Consider the following 22863-nt stretch of genomic DNA (forward strand, 5'->3'; position numbering starts at 1 on the left):
AGAATAGCCAGTACTGCTATATTTTTGTAAAGAGCCTCCCAGTAGATTCCTCCAGCAAATGGAAACTTCTCTGTCATGTCTCCCTGCATTGCAGTATGCTAAGCCTGCATTGGCCTGAAAATCCTCCCCTCAATGCTTGATTAAGACAGACTTTTCCTGAAGTTCTTCCAAAATAGCTGGAAATTTGTTACACTCCAAATATTTGTGGGTTCTATTACTCTAAAACCAGTTCAGAGGCTTGATCTGGTGTGGATTTAAGGGAAGCCAGGATGAGCTCAAAGACCTATCTACACTTTGTGATGTTGGTTCAACCAATGGCATCTTTCTTCATAGGTTCTTTGCAGTTAATTCAGGTTTTTATAATACTCAAAATGATTTTGTTTCTCAATGTTTTTCTTAAAACAATATTGCTGTTACTGTATATCATGTTCTCTTGTTTTATTGATTTTTCCTTCATTATTTCATGCAAATCTATCCTTGTTTTTCTAAGATCATCATACTCATCCTTATAACACATAGTATTTCATCACGATTATGTACTACAACCTACTATGAGAAGAGCTGTGGTAAACAGAGGGGAAAACAAGAATCAGATATAGTCCAGTAAGAATTCTTAATGACCTTACAGAGTAGTTAGGTTGATACAAATCATTGGATTTAAAGTTGGAAAGAATGTTAGAAATGAGCTCCAATGATATCCTCATTTTATAGAGTAGAAACCTGAATTGTAGACAGGTTACATAATTTGCTCAAAGTCAAATATACCTGATGAGAATTATAATACATGGTAGTGTATGCCAAGTGAGTACTACAAACAAGGTGTTACAGCTATTCAAAATAAAGAAATCAAGGAGGATTAAGGTTGTCAAGGAACTTGGAGGGATTAGTCTGGTTAAACCATAAGCAAGATTTGGAAAAACAAAACAAAGGTAAAGGAAAGTACATTCTAGTCAGAGGAGCAAAATGATCAAAGATAGGTAAAAATGAAAACATGGTCATAGCATATTAAAAATTCTGATGAGATTCCAAAATGTGTGTTGGGCAATAATGAGAAATATGACTAAATGGTTAAAAACCCAGATAAAGTGTTATCTCTTCCATGAAACTTCTCCTTACCCTGTCTGAAAATATTCTTTCTCTCCTCAAATGTTTCTAGCACTAGAATGTCTAGGTTTCTCCTTTGTCCTGATCTCTCTTTACCTGTGACCTATCGGCAAGCCATTTTACCTTTCTGGGCTTCAACTTCCTTCCTAGATTATTCTTACAGTTTTTAAAGCACTAATTCCTATGATACATTTACTCTCACAGCTTAATTTATCATTTACATGAAGATGAATCCTAATGAAATATCTCAATCTCTACTCTGCTGCATGGGAAGCATAGATTGTCAGGATTTCTAGATATTACTCTTCCTCTCAATGCCTGCAGTACTGGCTAGTACTGTGAATAGACTAGAAATAGTTCCAATCCATGCTGGTCATCTAGCATTACAATACTAATGATAAGAATTTGCAAAGAAAAAACAAACAACAAAAAAACATTATGTGTACAAGTTTGCACTTGATGCCGCACTATCAATTGCAAGGAAATAAGAAGTAAAAAATTCTAAGAAGAACTTCATCAAACTCTTCAAATTAAATCAGTACTTTGATACTTGGTGATTTCAATGCAAATGTGGTCATATGCAAAGATATTCAATAATGTATTATAAAACTTGGATCAATACTAAGAAATTTTAAAATACAAAGGCTTGTAGACTCTGATGAAATCTTACATTTTTATATCATGAAATTTTGTTAGTAAAAAAAAAAAAAACCAGGATTCTACAAATGGTTAACATTGAGATCAGTACCTGGTACATAGTAGATGCTTGATAAATGCTTATCAACTGATTGAATAGAAGACTTGTTTCTGATTTTCTAGCTGAATCATCTATCTGTTTGCAATCAGACATGGAAAGATTTTTTTTTTCTTATTTACTTAAATGGCTTATTGATATGAAAATGGAAGATAGATTTTGGAAGAGTCATTACCAACAATTATAAATATTTCATTGAATTTTAAGAAATTGACAAAATAGGAGATTGACAAACCTAAAACCCATCTATGTGAGTAAATATTTAACAAAACTGCCAATAAGAGAGATGTGTCAGTTAAAGGCAATATTAGTTTTAAAACTGCTACAAATTTTGTAAAAAAAATTAGAGAAAGATTATGGAGACTTTTGAGTAGTGTTGTCTCATAAAAGCTAATAGTAGTGGAAGGAAAAACCAGTTTTAAGAAAGGTTTGGATGAGGGCCAACTAAACAACATTATTCTGAAAGTACTTGTACATGAGATTAGAAGGACAACACCTAGCCATAACAGAGGAAAGGTTTGCAGAGATTTTTTATTACAAACTCTTTTCACTATACAGTTTCTCTATGTGGATTCAATATCAACATCTTGATATGTTTCTCAAAGAAGTGAAAATTACTTTGAAGAGAGTAACATAGGGAGGAAAAACATGTGAATTAGATAAAGTACATATAGGAGGTCTATAAGGGAGGTGCCATAATTCTGAAGGCATTGAAGTCTCTATTCTCAAGAAATATGAGTGTGGAGATCTAAAAAGTAAGAAAAAGATTGTGGATCTTAATATTAAAAATGGTGACTGAGAGAACATCAATAACTATTCACATATCTACGTTTTCATTTATATAACTCAATGAAAATAATCTATACATGCATCAAAAACATCCTTAATGAGGATATTAGAAAGTTATGAGCAATTGTTGTTGAATTATTTCAGTCATGTTTGATTCTTCATGATTCTATTTGGGGCTTTCTTTTTTTTATTTTTGGAGTTTCTTTTTTTTAATTATACTTTTTATATACAAAACATGCATGGGTAATTTTTCAACATTGACCCTTGGAAAAAAACTTCTGTTTCAACTTTTCCCCTCCTTCCCTCCACCCCTTCCCCTAGATGGCAGGTAGTCCCATACATATTAAACATGTTAAAGTATATGTTAAATACAATATTTGTATACATATTTATGCAGTTATCTTGTTGCACAAGAAATATCAGATTTAGAAAGAAGGTAAAAATAACCTGCGAAGAAAAAACAAAAATGTAAACAAACAATAACAGAAAGAGTGGGAATGTTATGTTGTGGTCCATACTCATTTTGCAGTGTTTTTTTTTTTTTTCTGAGTGTAGCTGGTTCTGTTCATTACAGATCAATTGGAATTGATTTGGATCCTTTCATTGTTGAAGAAAGCCATGTCCATCAGAATTGATCCTCATATAGTATTATTGTTGAAGTGTATAATGATCTCCTGGTTCTGCTCATTTCACTCAGCATCAGTTCATGTGAGTTTCTCCAGGCCTCTCTGTATTACTGCTGCTGGTCATTTCTTATAGAACAACAATATTCCATAACATTCATATACCACAATTTATTCAGCCATTCTCCAATTGACGACATCCCTTCAATTTTATTTAGGGATTTCTTAAAGGCAAAGATACTGACATGGTTTGCTGTTTCCTTCTCTAGCTCATTTTACAGATGAGGAAACTGAGACAAACTGGGTTAAGTAACTTACTCACACAGCTAATTAGTTAGTGTCTGACGCCAGATTTGAACTCAGGAAGATGACTCTGACTCTAGGGTCAGAACTCTAATCACTGTGTCACCTGCTTTTCCACTTACTATAAAAGGCCTGATAGCCTCCAAAGAAACAAAGAAAAAACAAAATAGTTTTTGTCCTCAAGGAGCTCACATTTTATGGGTACTTAGATACTCAGATCTGTAAAGTCATTAGTGTATCCTTCCAATACTGCAGGTCACAATATATCCATGTCTGTCCATCCTGTACAATTTTCATGTATGTTTTCCCACAACTTTCCCACACTGGATCCATGCAACATATCAAGTACCCTCCTTGGGTTATCCTCACATCCTAAGGATATTAGTGGAACATTCACGCAGGACACAGGATATACTTGCCATTTGTCCACAGCATAGCTCTTTTTTCAATTCTATTTTCTTTTGGTGTACTCTATACACACATTCTTATTTTACCTTTTTCTGGGAAAGGAAATGGCAAACCACTCCATTATGTTTGCCAAGAAAATCACAAAAAGTGTCACAAAAGAGTAAGAAATGATGGAAATGATATAACAACAACAGAGAAAATACTTAATGATATACTGATTGAATTAATGTGAACTTGTACACAGAGGAAATTTCCTCTCTGACTTTGCTCTCATTCTTGTTTCTAAGGATTTTTGATTCTAAAAGTGTGTGTATGTGTATGTGTGTAGACTTTTTCCTGACTTGCTGACATTTTGAAGATATTTAATATCACACTTTAAACAGATATTACAAAATTTAGAACTATTTTCATGTGAAAGAAGAGATCTCCTAAAAAGACTGAATTGGGTTCATGGAAAATCCTATCTTGTCTATGGGTCAGTTAACTGATGCAGAAATGATTCTTTTGGATTAGAAATAAACTCATCAAAAACAATAGACCTGAACTGGATGAAAATAGATCCATAGTTCTTTGTTTTGTAAGCACAAGTACATGGAAGATATTAACTTCAGAGCTAACCAGTCTCTTTCATAGAGAGTAAACCTTGACTGGGGATCAAGCCCTCCAACTGTGTGGTGGGAAATTGAATAAAGCTTTGGGTTCTTACCCATAGCTATTTTCTGCTTCATGAGCCCTAACAAAAGCACCACTGCCTCTCTCAAATGTAATCCTAGAAACATGGTATTGGATCAGATAATTGGTCTAAGTGGTCTATTTTATTTTCTCTGGCATTGGTAAAAGTAGGTATTTGAAGCTGTGTTGGACCTGTCTAGAAATCCAATGACAGAACTAAAGAACAGGTATTAAGGAGGAGTGAGAATGAGCAGCTGGGAAATTCATGATCATTTTTATAGAGATTCAATTTGTAAAAAAAAAAACCCATAAATGTTGTGTTTTGGCGAGATGCGAATGTGAACCTCAGAAGGTATAATAGCTGGGGCCATTGCATTGGTTTGTAAAGCAATCTTGCACAGTATATTAAGTGCTATATCTGAATTTACAAGATGTGGGTTCAAAACCTACCTCAGACACTCATTGCCTATATGCCTGGATAAAGTCACTTAATCAATTATAAAGCAGTTATTAAATCTACAATGTGTCAAACATTGTGGTAGACAATGGGAACTAAGAAGACAAAAAAAGAAACAGTACTTGCTTTCAACAAAATGTCATTTTCTTGCAAGTGAGGAAATAAATTTTTATTAAGCACCTATTATATGCCAGAAATATTGCTAAAATGCTTTACAAATATAATATCATGAGATCCTCACAATGATCCTGGGAAGTGTCATTATTATTCCTATTTTACAATGAGGAAACTGAGGCAGACAGAGGTGAGTTGCCCAGGTTTATAAAGCTAGCTAGTAAGTGTATGAGACCAGTTTTGAACTTAAGTATACTTAACATATATATATATATATAGTAAATACAAATGCACTTTTTTTTTTATCTGGGTTGGAGAACAGGAAAAGCTTCACAGAGAAGTATCATTTGATCTGAATTGGAAAGAAAATGAAGAAATTGATATTGAGACAAGGTAAGAATAAATTCCAGGTCTGGAAATAGTGGAGATGATAGTTTCAGGAAGGCTGGTCTGGCTGGACAATGTGAAGGAAAGGGAGTAATATACAATAAATTTGGAAAGGTTTTAACGGACATTCAAAGCTATACCAAGTAGCTTATATTTGACTGTAGAGACCAATGTAAGCCATTGGAGTTTATTGAGTAGGGGAGTAAAAGGGTCAAAACCACACTTTAGAAAAATCATTTTGGCATTTGTATGAGGAATAAATTGGAAAGGAGAGAGGATTGAGTCAGGGAGACCAATCTAGGGATTTTTGAAATAATATAGGCAGAAGGTGATGAGGACCTGAATTGGTTTGGCGTTCACATGAGCAAAGATAAGGTAAAGGGTGCAAAAGATATCATGGAAGTAGAAATGACAATATTTATTAACTTAATAAGTTAACAAGATAAGTGTGGTGAGAAAGATTGAGAAGTCAAGTAAAATTTTGAGATTATGAATGTAAGTCTGTGGAAGGAGATAGGTGTTCTTGAAAGAAACATGAAAATTTGGATGAGAAAAGGGTTTGGGAAGGAGTTCATTTTTGGGGAAGTTGGGAAGGAGTCAAAAATGAGTTCATTTTTGGACCTGCTGAATTCAAGATGCCTACTAAACATCCATGTTGAAATATTTTTTAGGCTATTAGTGAAATAAGATGAAGTCAGGAAAGAAATAAGCTAGATACATAGATTTGTGAGTAATCCGAATAGAGAATAATTAAATCCATGGGAACATATGAGGTCATTATATGAAAAAAACATACAGAGAGAAAAGATGAATGTCTAGGATAGAAATTTAGAGAAAACATGAGATTGATTACTTAATATCATCTAACTTTGTTTCTTGATCTTCCCTATTACCATAGTAGATTGTTACGGTCAGATTCTTTTTGTTGTTGTTTGATCAGTTTTCCAATCTATTTTTGTCTTTGAACTTTGTGTTAAAGTTGGACACACACACACACACACACACACACACACACACACAGGCTTCTTTGCTCCTAGTTATACAAATCCATAGTGTCCTAGTGTTTGGTGAAACTGTCTTAGATTGGAAGTTAAGAACTCAGACCTCACTTCTGCTGTGTGATCTTGGGAAAACACTTCCTCTCCTAGAAACATCAGATTAGAACTTTATAAAAAGTCTCTCTCCTTTCCTTTTCGGCGCTGCGGCCGCAGCCATGAGTATGCTCAGGCTTCAGAAGAGGCTTGCCTCTAGTGTCCTCCGATGTGGAAAAAAGAAAGTGTGTCTTGACCCCAATGAGACCAATGAAATTGCCAACGCCAATTCTCGTCAGCAGATCAGGAAGCTCATTAAAGATGGGCTGATCATCTGGAAGCCTGTTACTGTGCATTCTCGGGCCAGATGTCGGAAAAATACTCTAGCTCGACGGAAGGGCAGGCACATGGGCATTGGTAAGAGAAAGGGTACTGTCAATGCTCGTATGCCTGAGAAAGTGACCTGGATGAGGCGAATGAGGATTCTGCGCCGGCTGCTCCGAAGATACCGTGAATCCAAAAAGATTGACCGCCATATGTACCACAGCTTGTACTTGAAGGTAAAGGGCAATGTGTTCAAGAATAAACGGATCCTCATGGAGCACATTCATAAACTGAAGGCAGACAAGGCCCGCAAGAAGCTTTTGGCTGACCAGGCTGAAGCTCGCCCATCCAAAACTAAGGAAGCCCGAAAGCGTCGGGAAGAGCGTCTACAGGCTAAGAAAGAGGAGATCATCAAGACTTTGTCCAAGGAGGAGGAGACTAAGAATTGATTCTCTCCCCTATCTCCTCTGTACATAGTACCCTTCTATTTGGCTCATGCAATAAAATTTAACAAGACTGTCAAAAAAAAAAAAAAAAAAGAACTTTATTAAAAAAAAAAACCTTTTTGTTTAGATATTCTCTAAAATCTCTTCCAATTTTGAAATCCCATGTTTTTAATTTTAGATGCTAAATGTGTTGTTGCTTGTAAAATCTCTTTGATCTGGGGTTTTAAAATTTAGCAATGATGTTCCTGTAGGTTTTCCTTGTAGGATTTCTTTCAGATAGTGATTAGTGGATTTTTTTAAAAATTTCTACTTTCTTTCCTTGTTCTGACAATTTTCTTTAATTATTTTTTGTATTATTGTAACCAGATTTTTTTTTTTGGTTATAGCTTTCAGGTAGTCCAATTATTCGTAGGTTTTTTCTTCTTGATCTGCTCTTTAGATCAGTTATTTTTCTTATGAGATATGTCACATTCTCTTCCATTTTTTCATTCTTTATATTTTGTTTTATTATATCTTGAGCTCTTATAATTTAACTAGCTTCCCCACTTCTAATTTTTAAAAGTCATTTTCTTATGATTCTGGATCTCTTTATTTTCTGGTTGGTTGACTTTCTTTTCATAATTTTTTTTCTTGCATTCTTTTTTTTCCACTTTTTCCTCAATCTATCTCCTTTGATTTTTAATAGTCTTTTTTTGAGTTCTATGAATTCTTTTTGGGCAGGTAACCATTTAAAACTCATCGAGGTAGTTGAGACTTCTTTTGCTTCAGTATACTTCTCTGAAGATGAGTATTAACTTTCTATGATTGGATGCTTTCTTCTTTGCTTGCTTATTTAAAAAAAATAAGAGCTTGTTAGTGTAATGACTTGTGGTCTTGAGGTAATGGTGAGTGGAGGTAGACGAGGGATGATGGTATTTCTGGCTTCAGGCAGGTTCTTCCTCATTTCTTCTCTCTGTTCTACAACTCAAAAATAAGAATGCCACCCTCCGAAAGTCCCCACAGCCAGCAGCTTCCCAGCCCCATTGCTTTGGTATTTAGCCAGTGATTCCTTCTAGCCCAGGGCTGGATCTAGTCAGCACAGCTGGTTACCTATTGTTTCAGGGAATTAGTCTGGAGATGTCTATACTTCACTGGGGCCAAACCTGAGTGCTTGTACCTTTCTTCATATATTCTCTCATTGTCCCAGTAAGACCTATGTTCTGCCCCAACTCCTATTTGTTTTTAACTGCTCTGTTTTTTTCTGAGGCAATTATTTATACACACACATACATATGCATATATCAGGGAGACCTGGGTTCAAATATGACTATCTGATATTTACTTTAATTCCTCATCTGTAAGATGAACTATAGAAGGAAATGGCAAACACTTTAACATCTTTGCCAAGAAAATGGAGTTACAAAGAGTTGGACACAACCAAAACAACTCAACAACAACAGCAAATATAGACATATATACAATATGAGTATTGTATATATATATATATATATACATATATATATATATAAACATACATATATATGTATATGTATATACATATATATATGTATATGTATATACATATATATATATGTGTATATATATATATATATATATATATATATATATATATATTAAAACCACATTTATATAGTCTTCACTGTATTCTAGGCACTGTGCTAAGTGCTTTACATTCTTATCTCATTTGATTGTCATAACAATCCTGGGAGTGGGAAGTCAGTGCTGTTGATGAAATTGAAACAGACTGAAAATAATTGAATTGACGAGGCTCCCATAACTAAGAAGTTTCTGGGTATCAAATTTGAGGATTTGAACTCTCCAGGCCCAGTGTGGACAGCATACACTTTGCTGTCCACTGTGCCACCTAATGGTTTCCCTAATAATAATGTAAACTTTTTTGAGTGAAGGGGCTGCTTTTGTCTTTGTGTATCTAAAATTTAGCCAGATGCCCTTTAAATAATGATAACTATTAAGGACTTGATTGGTCTATTCTGCTCAGAGTTCTTTATCTTGAACTGTATCCCCATCTCTTCTATCTTTTGCTCAAAGTGACCATGAGAACTGAAATAAGAGCACGATATATTTTCCACATTTTATACTGAGAATGATGTAGCATTTCAGTACCCATAGTTGCCATAAATTAATCCAAGTCAATAAAAAGAAAATACGCAATAAATAATGAACTAATCATTTTCCAGAATAATAAAGCACAGCTTCTTCAGGCTGAAAAATTAATTATTAACATATGTATAGAAAAACATAATTGGTGAGATAATTCCTATAATGCAGATGTTCTAAGTTGAAGCAATAAATTGGTATCTGTATTCAAAATGCTGCATGGCTTTTACTATGTGCCAGATTAAACTTAACTGAATGGAGGGAAGAAACTGGGCTGGAGTGGAGATGAGGGGGAATGATTATTGTTCAATGCTATAGCCCTATAAGCAAAAAAGGTATAAAGTATGAAACATGACAACAAACTGATAGGAGATTTATTTCTCAGCCTCTTTAGGCTTTCTCTTTTAAAGTTATGCAGTGTTTGGCCAATTTCTCATTCTCAATATCTCTGTAGGAAAATTCCTATGGAGGTACAGTGAAGAATGAAAAGGGTGGTTTATCCAGAGTAGTTAGTTGATGTACTTAGTAGACATGCCATGATTTCCAAGAGGCTTGTCAGCATTATTCATTTAAAAAAAAAATGAAACTCTGGAGAAAGTGGGGATTGTTACTCAGTTTTTGGTTCAACTATATGACCTCTGATGACCCCTCCAACTCTGGGAGGGTTGATGGAATTACTATGTATAGTATAAAAAGAAGTCTTAAGGACCTCACAATACCTGCTTTCAGGTATCTAAAGATTTGTCACTTGAGTCATAGGATCATAGATCTGGAGCTAGAAAGGACATTAATAACCATCAAGTATAATTCCTCCTTATTTTGCAGAGGAAAAAATGGATACCTAGGAACCTGAATAGAGTTATCTTAAGGATTAGACTGATTTTGCTTATTCCTTGTAGTATAGAAAACTTCATATGAAGAACGGCAGAGCTATACAGGGATTGCAGTAAAATTTTATTACTACTTATAAGGCAAGGAGAAAAGAGACCCAAAGGAAATAACCTCATCGTATAGCCTGTCACCACATCTCCTAGCTAAGGGTAGGATACAGTGGGATAGCTTCCATATGTAGAACTGTAAATCAGTTTTCACACTATGGCTGAAGGGCCACTCAGAGCTCAAACTTATGTAGAAGCTAAGACAAAGAACTGGCTAATGGGGAAATGTCCCATGAATCAATCATAAGGGGAAGATAATACTAGCACCACTAGTAAAATAAGGCAGTAAAATTGCCTAATAAGGAGTGAGGAATAAAGGGCAAGGTTGTAGGAACTTAATCTTTGCCAGTCCAGCAAGAATCTGGAGTGAGAGGTAATACGCAGTACTTGAGTTTATTTAGTCTTGACCTATATGCCTTCTGGTGAGGCATGAGAGCACATGGGGTGAACTGATTTTTACTAGTCCAGTTCTTTGAGAAGCAAAGGGTAGAAGTTGTAGAGTGTTGGGATTACTAGGTGAGAACTGAGGTTGTCTGGATGGTGACAAGGTGAGAATTCAGAGTCTTCTTCTTTCTCTGAGAGTCCTCTCTTTTATTCTCCCAGAGAATGGGCGTGGGATAATGCAAGGGCTTCTGGGAAGAACCACCCCAGCCAATGAGCTTGCCCCCTCTATCAAGTCAACCTGAGTTCTCACCTTGTAATTGTCCAGAAAACCTCAGTTCTCACTTAGTAATCCTAACAGTAGAGAACAAGGTTGTGGTTCAACATAAGGGAAATTTCTTAGTGATCAGAGCTGTCCATAGGGAACTCAGGAAGTAATGAGTTTCACACTCCCTGGAAGGCTTGAAATGCAAGTTAAACTACCATTTGTAGGGGGATTCCTGTTCCTGAATAATTTTAACTTACTCTGCCCCATTCTTGGTCATTAATTCCAGCTCATCTTGTTCTTTGCTTTCATTATGACCCATAACTCTCTGATTTCCTAGTCTATCTTCACCACTCTGGTTATTCTTACTACTTTAGCTCATTATGAACTCACAGTCAGCTTTTCTAATGAACAATCTACTTGCATGGAATCCCCTATCTCCTTGAGCTTCCCCCATTCCTATCCTGCTAATCTTCAGCTCTGGATGAACTTGCACTGCCAACTGAAATTCTGCCTGTTCCTCAAGACAAAGCTCAAAAGACATCCTGAAATTATAAGACTGAAGCAACTAGGGTTATTTAACCTATGGAAAAATCTGTGCTGAGGAGATGGAGGATAAAGATGAACCAGGAAAAAAGGTTTAAGAACAATGATCTTGCCTCATGTCTCCCCACTCAATACCATTCTCTCTCTCTCCCTATTTAGATGCCACAGTGATTTTCCTTAAATACAAAGAATAGTGTTTTCTTAATCAGTGACTCATTATTAGCTTTGGGTTATAGAATTTGAAAATTGGAATGTGTCTCAGCAGCGCTGAAGTCCAACCATACAAAAGGGAGCATTCACTCCCAAGGCCTAATGTAGGCTAAGATTACATTAACGTTTTTGACTATAATATTCAAATGGTAGTTTATTAAGCTTGTACCCCACTAAGAGACCCACATTTTTTTTCAGAACTAACAATGCATCTACTATCTTATACTTTTGAAGTTGTGTTTCTATACTCAAATGCAAGATGTTATATTTATCCCTTTTAAATTTCATCTTATTAGATTCAGTCCAATGCTCTAGCCTATTAAGTTCTTTGGATGCCGACTTTGTCTTCTTTGTTAGCTATCTTTCCCAGCTTTGTATCATCTGCAAATCTAATGAGCATACCATCTGTGCTTTTATCCAATTTATTGATAAAAATGTTGAAAAGCTCACTAAACCTTTCCCAATCCTCTCAATTGCTAATGCCCTCTGTCTTTACTTAGTCTACAAATACATATATATATATATATATATATATATATATATATATATATATATATATATATATATATGTTGTCTTCCTCAATTCTGTACCTACAGAATGCAAATTTTGTGATATTTGAAATTAATTCCAGTGGCTTCTTATTACTTATTATTTGTAGGATCAAATATAAAATCATATATTTAGATTTTAAAGCTTCTCGCAAGGAAAAGATAGAGGAGCATCTAGACACTCTTAGTGTCTAGCTAGGATAGAGCACTGGCCCTGGAGTCAGGAGAACCAGAGTTCAAATTCAGCCTCAGATACTTATTAGATGTGTGACTCTGGGCATGTCACTTAACCCTGTTTGCCTCAGTATTTTCATCTCTAAAATGAGCTGAAGAAGGAAATTACAAACCATTCCACTGCTTTTGCCAAAAAAACCCCAAACACAAAATGGGGTCATGAAGAGTTGGACATGGCTGAAAAAGCCTGAAAAACACAAGAGAAACCTTTCAAATAGCTTAGACATTTAGAAATTATTTTCTTCAAGAGAATTTCAGAATTCTACTTTAATGCAGGTTGTTGGGATCCCCTGGTGTGGTTACTTTCATTTACTCACTCTAGCCAGTGCTAAGCAGAAAGAATCCCATAAACTTGAAGTTGAAGAAAATCACAGATGGAGTTATCTATGTCAAACCATGAAGATCTGGGTATCTCTCTAGCCTCAGTATGACCTCAGGTAAATCATTTATTAGCTAGGGATGTGATCTTTTTATGTTACATAAGCCCTTTGGATATTAGTTTCCTTATATGTAAAATGTGGAGGTTGGACATGGTGGTTTCTAAAGTCTCTTCCAGTTATGGTTCTACAACTTCTGGAAGTATCCTGTTCCATTTTTAGATAGTTCTAAGTAGAAAAAAAGTTTTTTTCTTGACATCAATACTAAATTCCCCAATTTGCCATATCTACCATTGATCTTGGTTCTTCCTTCTGGGACAGAATAGAATGGCTCTAATCCGTCTTCTACCTGATATCTCTTTAAATATTTGAAGACAGTTATCCTGTCCCTTCTGAGTCCTCTCTTCTCCAGATTAAACCCACCTAATTCTGTTATCCAAATTTTAAGTGGTACATATTGCATACTTAATCAGTATTTGTTGGTATACTAGAATAATTGAATTCTTTAATTCAGACTATTCAAAATAGACTTATCAGCTAGACTTCAGTTTCATGGCCTTTCCTATAACCACTTCTGTTCATGCAATCCAGCTTTTCCTTTCATTCCCCTGATCTTGTAGTCTATTTTTACTACTATGTACAAAAACTTATACAATCATAGTAAATACTACTTCAAACATCTAATGAAATATTCACTGCATTAGGGATTAGTAATGGATTGGGATTTTACTGATTTTGATCTGGCTTTGAGTAGTCCCAGCATAAATGTGAAATTTTTATTTTCTGTTATAAAAAGGTATTACTGAGGACTCCTAATTTCTAAAATTCCTTTTCTTTACAATGAGAAAGAAAAGTCAAGGATATTATGCATGGGGAAGTAGAGCAAGCAGTGGCCAGTGTGGTTAAATTTTGATAAGATCCATGAAAAATAGGTTAATATATTTTGACAGGACTCTTTCTTTCCTTTAAAATTATTGTGAGAGAGATGAATGTTTAACCAGAGAGCTAGAAAGATTTGTAATATCATTAAATAAACTGTCAGTAATTATTTGACAAACTTCAATAATGATAGTTTAGAGAAATTGATGAGGGTTTCTTGGTAAAGAGAATCTAAGGTAAGATTTATTATTTTTCTTTTCAAAATTCTGGGATATTAGAGTTGGAAATAATCCAAACCCTTCATTTTACAGGAAAGAGAGGTCCAGAAAGTTTGAATGATTTGTTTGAGGTCACATAGTTAATATGTGCCAGTTAGGGTTTGACTTTAGATCTCACGACATTAAGTCCAAAGCTATCTATTACATGACAGTTTCACTTAACCATGAATCCCTTTGTCCCATAGACGGTCAGGTGCCATCATGGTCATTATGTTGGCAAATAGGATACTTTTGATCTCTGTAAGGATTAAAGGGCATTTTGCTAGGCAACTTTTTTTAAAGATTGGAAAAAAAGCACTTTAAAAGTTCTGGATATGTTTTAAATGGGCTTTTCTATGTTGAAAATAGCTTCATTTGAGACAAAATATTTTTAGAGGAAAACAAACAAAAATATGACAAATCCTATTTTTTTCAAGGTCAAGAAAGCAAAACAATTCCTACTAAACTATAAATTCACTGAAGGTAGCTTTATTTCTTCAGTTGTTGTTTAGCCATTTTTTTTGTTGCAGCTGACTTTTGGGGTTTTCTTGGCAAGGATACTTGAATGGTTTGCCATTTCTTTGTCCATCTTGTGTTATAGATGAGGAAACTAAGGTAAGCAAGGTTAGCTGACTAGTCCAGGTTCACACAGCTAGTAAGTGTCTGAAGCCCCATTTGAACTGAGGAAGATGAGTTTTTCTGACTCTAGGACCAGCACCCTAACCACTGAATCATTTAGCTGCACTATTTATTTTTTTGCTAGGTTTCTTTTAAACTTTCTGGATTGACATGATTGGCTGATCAGTGGAATCAAGAAATGCACACTTATTGAACACCTGTTATGTAATTCATAGATCATAATATATGCAGTGAGACTCAGAAGTCACATAGTATATATAGCACTCTCATTTTACAGATGAAGAGCCTGGGACGCGGAGGCTACAAGCAACTTACTTGTGGATCATAGGATTGGATAAGTTTCACAAGTGGGACTTGAACCCAGAAGTTCTGATTTCAGATCCATAGATCTTTAAATTGTACTATTTACTCATTCATGAACATTTATTAAGTATCTACTATGTGCTAAGTGCTAGAGAGAAACAAAAACAAAATATTCCATTCCATCCTCTAATGGATAGAGTGCCAAGCTTGAAATTAGTAAAATATGAATTAGAATCCAACCTTAGATACTTATCAATTATATGAACAAGGACAACTTACATAACCCTGTTTGCTGCAAATTCCTTATCTGTAAAATTAACTGGAGAATGAAATGGCAAACCAATTTAGGCTCTTTGCCAAGGAAGCCACCAAAAAGAAAGGTTATAAAGAGTCAAACATGATTGAAAATGATTAACCAACAACAAAAAGGGGAAATAGGTTATAGAATTCCCTTTAGCTGCCATCATCAGTGGCATTTTTGGATACTCAGGTATAGTGTATCAATTCAACTCAATAGCTGATGTCATAAGAATGAATCATAAAACACCAAAATCTTCAAAGAATTAAAATTTCAGGTAACTCAAGGCAATTTGAGATCAGAATGGTAATCATAGATAATCTTTTATGACTTGCCTGGAGAAAACTGTATAAAAGATATTTTATATCTTTATCCTGTATAATTACAAATGTCAGTAGGCTGGTAATGTAATGAAAAAAGGGCTAGTAGATGAATATCTTGAGTGCTGCATTGTACTCTCTAAATAATAAAAGATTAAAAATCTGCATGTTGGGCAGATCATTAATGGAGATTTTATGGAAGCTCATAGCCTAGAATACCAGAGGATAAGAAGGCAAAAGGAATATATGGGTTGTGATATGTACTATTTCCCAACGATGACACAAGATTATTAAGTACAGATAAGGCATAGTGCCTCATGTTGAATGAATAAATACAAATATGTTTATTAGGTGCAGAGTATATGTTATGCAGTATGTTATATTCTAGAGATACATATACAAAAGTAAAGGTAGTCTCTGTTTTCAAGGAACTTATATTCTATTGGAAGAGAAAATGAACAAAGGGGATTAGTGACCAGTAAGTTAGAGGGATGTCAAATGAGACCTTAGAGAAGTAGACTGATGCATTCCATTTCTGGTATATGGTATTGGTAAGAGGGAGATAGCTGGAGCTGGGGAGTAAAATGAAACACAGTCACTGGAACTTTTTTGAAATAGTAGTCTGGGAGACATAGTCACCAAACTGTATATCAGTATCAAGGATAGAAATTTCTTCAGAGGAGAAAGGCTGTTCAATGGGAGGAAATTGGCAAATCTAGAAAGTAAAGAGGGGATACAGAGATTATTATAAAGTAAGGAGTTTATAGTGTGACAAGGAAAAGAACATGTACACAAGAAGACTGTGATGGAAAGAAGAGTGAAAAAGGAAGAAAGTTTAAGAAAAATGCTATAAAAATGGGATGTGAATGAGATCACTTTCAGTAAGGGGAAGAAAAATGTTATGGGAATGATTCACCAGATCTATGACACCTGTGTTATGTCGTGAAGGATGAGAGAAGCTTCAAAAGATGGAGGTCAAAGTGGGAGAGTCTCTCTTAGAAATCGGAATTAGTAAGGACAAAGGAATAGACACAGGAGATGGTAATACAATAACAAGGGATGAATCCATTGTATTGGAATACAGGGTATACAAAAGGTGGTAAGAATTAAATAAGACTAGTAAGGTAGTTTAGAGGTCTTAGAGAATCTCAGATGCCAGCATTAGGAATTTTATGAATTCTGTAGGAAATGGGGAGTTATAGCTCCTAGATGGTTTGGGTTAGTATTACGTGAGTATCAGTGCAATAAGAAACATAATATGTTAGCAAAAAGAAACTTTATTGAAAGGGCATTAGATCATATTTACAGTAGCAAATAGTAGTGAAAAGGGCAATTTTAGGAACCACAGGCAATTTTAGCAATCTCTTTTTATTTAGATTACCTTAAAGATTCATATAAGTAGACTTCATTGGCCTGGAAGGTACAAGTTGCACCCATTATCTTACTTAGAGGTGCTGATAATTCTATTGGCTGAGTTCAGACAGCAATTACCACTTTAATTCAAACTAAGGAAGTATCTCTTTGTTTACTCTTTCTACATAAAATTTCTTTTTTTTTTTTAATTATTTTTTCCTATATAAAGTTTCTTGAAAATACCCTGTCTCCTATAGGAACTACTGAAGATTTTTTCAGTGTAGTAGTAATGTGATCAGAGTGACATCTTTGAAGATTACTCAAACAAAAGTGTGAAGAATGAAATGGTTAGGATCCTATTACAACAGATATGGTAAGAAGGTGAGGAAAGGAAGGTTATAGTGATATTAATAATAAAGAGCAGAGGATAAATGAGAACGGTTGTAGAAGTAGAATAAATAGAATTCAACAATAATTATATGTGGGGGGGTGATGTAAGAAAGAATACACAAAATGACATAAAGACTTGGAGTTTACATGACTGTTAAGGATGAATGGTGTTACCAGCAGAAAGAGGGAAATCAGAAGAGGAAGGTTTAAGAAGGAAAATAGCTCAGTTGGGGCTATTTTAAGTTTGATGTGCTGGTGGACTATTTAAGAAATATTAGCAACCTAGTAGAAATATAAGACTGGAACTTTGGAGAGATATATAGAGAATCGAACTAGACATTTGGAAATCATCTACAGATAGGACATATGTGAAGTTATGAATAGATGAGATCACCCAAGAAGAGTAATCTTGGGGATATTTACAGGAAGGTCAGGAAGAGAAGGATATAGAGCCAGAGAAAGAGCAATCAGACAGTACAGTATCTAGGAAATCAGGGAAGTGAGATTATCAAAGAGAATCTTGGTAAAGTATTCACTGCTGCAGAAATGTTATAGAAAGATTGTTGTTGAGTCATTTCAGTCATCTGACTTTGTGACCCTATTTGGGATTTTCTTTGCAGAGACATTGAAGTTGTTTGTCATTTCCTTCTCTAGTTCATTTTATAAAGGAGGAAGTGAGACAATCAGTGATTTGTCCAGGTCACACAGCTGGTAAATGTCTCAAGTTGAATTCAGGTCCTCCTAATTCAAGGTCCGTCACTGTATCTACTAGACCACTTAACTTGCCCAAGCATCAGTGGGAAGATTAGGACAGAAAATAGCCTATGGATTTCTCATTTTTTTTCTTTTTTCTTTCACAGTGTAGTAGCACAGTTCCTAGAATGTCTTTTTCTGAGATTCAGGCTGGCTTTTAATTCTATATTCACCACTGTGGAGTATGTCCTTTTCCTCAACAAGCCTTAATTTCATCCTCTGTAAAATGAGGGAATTGAACAAGTTTTGTTCCCTTCTAACTCTAATATTTTACAATCTGCTTTTTTCTTCACTTCACATATCTTAGGTCCAGTTATAGCATCTAGAATGCCCACATGATGCTACTAATCCACAAAACTAAGTATCATCAATTCCTAAATGAGGTATAGTTCCACCTATATGCAAAAGCCTTATAAAAGTTGTCCAATAAATTGCTCCAAATCAGAACTGTGCTAGTTTTAGAGTCAATGAACTGCACTGGTTTTGAGTCCTTGCTGGAATATGTACTAGGGATAACACTGGGAAATGACTTCATCTGTCTGAACTTCCATTTCCTTATGTGGATATTGGGAGATTTGAACTAGATCATCTCAAAAATCTCTTCTAGATCTAAATGCTTTGGTCCCAATAACTGTAAGATCTTAGGAAAATCACTTGATTTGAGTGAGTCTCAGTTTCCTCATTTACAAAATGAGGAAATTAGAGGAGATAATCTCTAAACATTTTTTATAGCTTCAAGTCTTATTCTATGGATATTGACTCTAACATCTATTTTATATATACATGTGTATGTGTGTATATATGTACATGTATGCATATATTATATATGTGTCTATAATATTTATGTATCTATTATACATAGATATTTGTTATGCAATATACTTTGGTGTGTATATGAGTATCTATCTCTCTCTATATATGTCTATATATGTATGTATATATGTCTGTATTCTGGGGACTAATTCACTTACTCAAAGCCTCATTTAACTTACTGCAAAACAGGAATAATAATACTTTATTCCCTATCTTCTATTTTGCAGAGTTGTTTTAAGAAAACTATTTCATAAATGTTTAAGTGATTTAAAAATGAGAGTCATGTATTAGCATTATTATGATTATGATTGCTTAAAAGAACTATTTAGGTCATGGTTGATTTAAAAGCTAAATGTTTTCTTAGTGATGCTAGTGATGATTGCATCTCTCACATGAGAGGAAGTGGTAGGTCAGAAGGGAAGAACTTCAGAAGGGAAGCTCTGACTACTTCAATTGCTTTATCAAAAAGATAAAAAAGGAAGAAAGTCCTGGAAATTTTTCAAGTAAGCAGTTGTATTATTTATTCATGCTTATTTCTCCCAGCTTAGTCCCTAGTTCATACACTCAGTCCTTGATCTTTGAGCAGGAAAACTCCTGTTGACTTTACAAAACACTTTCCCAGAGTCCCAGCTGTTTCTTCCTTGACTTTTACCAGAAGGTTTACCTGTTTTGGGAGATTTCCAGGCTATGGCCCTATAGCTTTCCTCAGCTTCACCTGTGTATATTCCAGTCCAATTAATCACTTTGTTGTACCATATTGTGCTCAGCATGTTGATCAGAAAAAAAAAATTCAAGAAAAGTCTGTTGCAAGCAAGATTTAAGCTGCTAATATACTGGTTGAGTTAGTTATTTACTGTCTTTTCCTAAATAAGTATGGATAAATACAATTTAGGGACATCTTTAGGACAACTCTAGAATCAGAGAGGATGATAAAGAATGTAGACTCATCCTGTTCCCATGTGGTTTTGATTTTGCTAAGTCTCTTCTATATACACAAAACCAGAAACTTATGAATAAGGCAACGACTATTTGAAATACTATTCTTAACTAAATATTTGGAGGTAAGTAAAGTATTGTCAACTGTAGGTTGCACATGTTACCTGGCTTTTATCATTTTATTACATAATAAACACTGATCAGTAAATATGAGATCTGTAAATATAACCTTTAATTTCTGATGGTACAGAATTGATCATAGATTGTTGTCATGTATTCCTCCATTTCAGTAAATATATCCACATTATTTAGTCATTTGTTAAAGGCTTTTTTGTTATTTTTATTGTACCTAGATTTGGGAATACTGATTTCTTTGAAGACAGAGGAGATCCTCAGAGATTATTTATATGGGCTCCTGGGAAATGTCTCAGAGACAGAAAACATTGTTTTCTTCCTCACTTAGGAGAAACAGATAGACTCTCAGAAAAGATATGGATGGATGACAAGTCTGGTAGAAGATACAAGGGTAAGTGGATGGAGGTTGAGAGGGAAGAAGAGACAGAGAGAGACAGAAAGACAGAGACAGGAGGAATCAGAGACTGGAACAATCAGAGAGGGACTGAAAGACACAGACAGAAAAAGGACTGGAGTGGAAAACTGTTTTCTGCCAACATATTTCATGGGAATGATTGACATATGAAACAACTGGAACTAGAGCAAAGGATGTGCTCAATTTAACTTTACATTGGCTGAGAATTGATATGGTTGGTGAAATGTTTCTTTCTTCCTAAAACTACTGTGCTGTTCCTTCTTCTATTCAATAAAGATGGAAGTCTAATCCAAAACTGTTTTTCCCCTTTGCTCTTTAATGTTATAGTTGTATCTTATGTTTAATTAATAGAAAAAAAATCAGCTTGCTCTAAATAAAATTAGGTTTATCCTAACTGCTTCTGGTTGCATTATTCATTATTGATAAAGGAAGAGAGCAAGAAGTCAATGAATGACATGTCATAAGCCATACAGAGTTAAAAAAAAAAAAAAAGACCAAGGTTTGAACCCTTAATCCTAGTTGAGGGCTCCAAAACAGTAGAGAGAGAATCTCAAGGATATGGATTTTTTCAATTTTTATAAACTGCTCAAGGAGGGCAATAAACCTTGTGGTAACAAATCATGTGAATTCTAGGCAATGTTAGAACCATGAGTAAGCAGATTTAAGTGGTGAGTAAAGAGTTGGATATCTTTAATTAGAAGCAAATGTCTCAGGCAAATTTGTTCCTTTCTTAGGTCTCTCAAAAAGGCATTTGCTTCTTAGTGAAAGATGGAGTAGAGATAACTGAGATTAACTGAGGGAAAGTTATGCTCCCTGAAGTCCACTGAGGGAGAAGTTGGGGAAAAGTAGCTTGGTCCATATTCTAAAGGGTCAGCCTGAGCTAAGGAGAGACTGATTTGCCTATTGTCCTATGACCTCCAAATGCCCTCAGTATTATATTATTATTCTAATAACCTATTCTTTCCAGTTTCAGGTCTGTGCCCTGATCTAAAAAGAAGTGGAATAGAGAATCACATCACTTTTGGCAGTTCTGAAAATGAAAAGTTTCTGTCCAGTCTGCAAAATTAGCGGAAGTCCTTTGGCTGGGTAGCAGCAGATCAGAGAGTGAGAAGAATACTGAGACAGGGCTGTCATGAAATAGATTGTTTAGAATCCCTTCCAGAGAATGCTCAGATAGCCTTTTAAAGTTCAGATAGGGGAATGCTACTCTTAAGTCTATAGGCACAAAATGAAAAAGGAAGAAATGGGAAAAAAATCTGTTAGATTCCTACTTTTTTCATTCACAGTTTAAAAGAAACAGAAAAATGGGTGCTTGTGCTAATAATTGCCACTACTGTCTTTCTAGTAGTTGCTGTCAATTTCCAGGTATTGGAAAAAATAATACTTATGCTCTTTGCATAAGTTTATGTGTGCAGGGAAGTAACTAATAGAAGAATGCATGAGCTAAAACATTCTAAATATTTTTAGATAAATAGCCAAAAATGTTAGCACTGACGCTTTAGAGAAACCTAGTCCATGATTTCTCTGATAAGAAAACTGAGGGTGAAAGAGGGGAACTTATAATTAAGGTCATTAATTCAGAGGTATCAGAATCATTTGCCCTTGTTTACCTGAACTCCCAAGTATGTCTTGAACCAGATTAAGATATAAATGGAAAACATTTAACAAAATGAAAAAAAGCACAATGAAATATAGATAAAACTAATTTCTAGTTTTTTGAAATTAATACTCATTTCTCTTTGATTTTGATATTGCTGATCTAGTCAAAGTTGGGAATACAAACCAGATCTCCAGACCCCTAATCTGGTGCCCATTCTACCTATATAATACTGACTCCTGAGGATATAATGGACAAGCATTAATGCCCACAATGATATGAGAAATGGTCTAGGAATCATGAAACTAAGAAACTGGACCTGGTTCTACTATTGATGCTGTACGATCTTGAACAAATGACTCCAACTTTCTTGGTCTCAGTTTCCTTATATATAAAATGAAGGATAGTTGAATTGTATGATCACTAAAGCCCAAAACAGCTTCAATATTCTGTGATTCTTGGTTCCTTATACTGCAATAAGGTACAATTTCTAAAATCTCATAGTAAGACAGCATGTCAGAAAATCTTTTCATTATTAATGGTAGGCACTGGACCAGGATTTTCCCCCCCAAACTTCTGTTTTTATTTTAAAGCAATTGAATATTTATGTCTCTCTTGGCAAGATCAAGCCAGTTTGCACATGAATATATGCAGTTGCATTTTGTCCTGCTATGGTGACCTGCATAGTCCATTGTTGAAACAGTCTGATATAATGAGATAGTTATTTTTGTTTGTCTCAGCAGAT

At 34.8% G+C, this 22863-nt stretch overlaps 1 protein-coding gene and 1 long non-coding RNA gene across 2 annotated transcripts in view; both read left to right on the top strand.

Annotated features, from left to right (window-relative positions):
- LOC141553343 (uncharacterized) overlaps positions 1 to 22863 on the top strand; it is a 29879-nt gene that overhangs the window by 6546 nt on the left and 470 nt on the right. Inside the window, exon 2 of the long non-coding RNA XR_012485411.1 lies at positions 5547 to 5617. This is a non-coding gene — a long non-coding RNA (uncharacterized LOC141553343). The remainder of the gene's footprint in view (positions 1 to 5546; positions 5618 to 22863) is intronic.
- On the top strand, positions 6793 to 7527 carry LOC141555272 (large ribosomal subunit protein eL19-like). Its single transcript, XM_074287994.1, has one exon. The coding sequence runs from the start codon at positions 6825 to 6827 to the stop codon at positions 7413 to 7415; it is 591 nt and encodes a 196-aa protein (XP_074144095.1). The 5' UTR covers positions 6793 to 6824; the 3' UTR covers positions 7416 to 7527.

Source organism: Sminthopsis crassicaudata, chromosome 2 (assembly GCF_048593235.1).
Source record: "Sminthopsis crassicaudata isolate SCR6 chromosome 2, ASM4859323v1, whole genome shotgun sequence".
In the NCBI taxonomy this organism is placed as follows: Eukaryota; Metazoa; Chordata; class Mammalia; order Dasyuromorphia; family Dasyuridae; genus Sminthopsis; species Sminthopsis crassicaudata.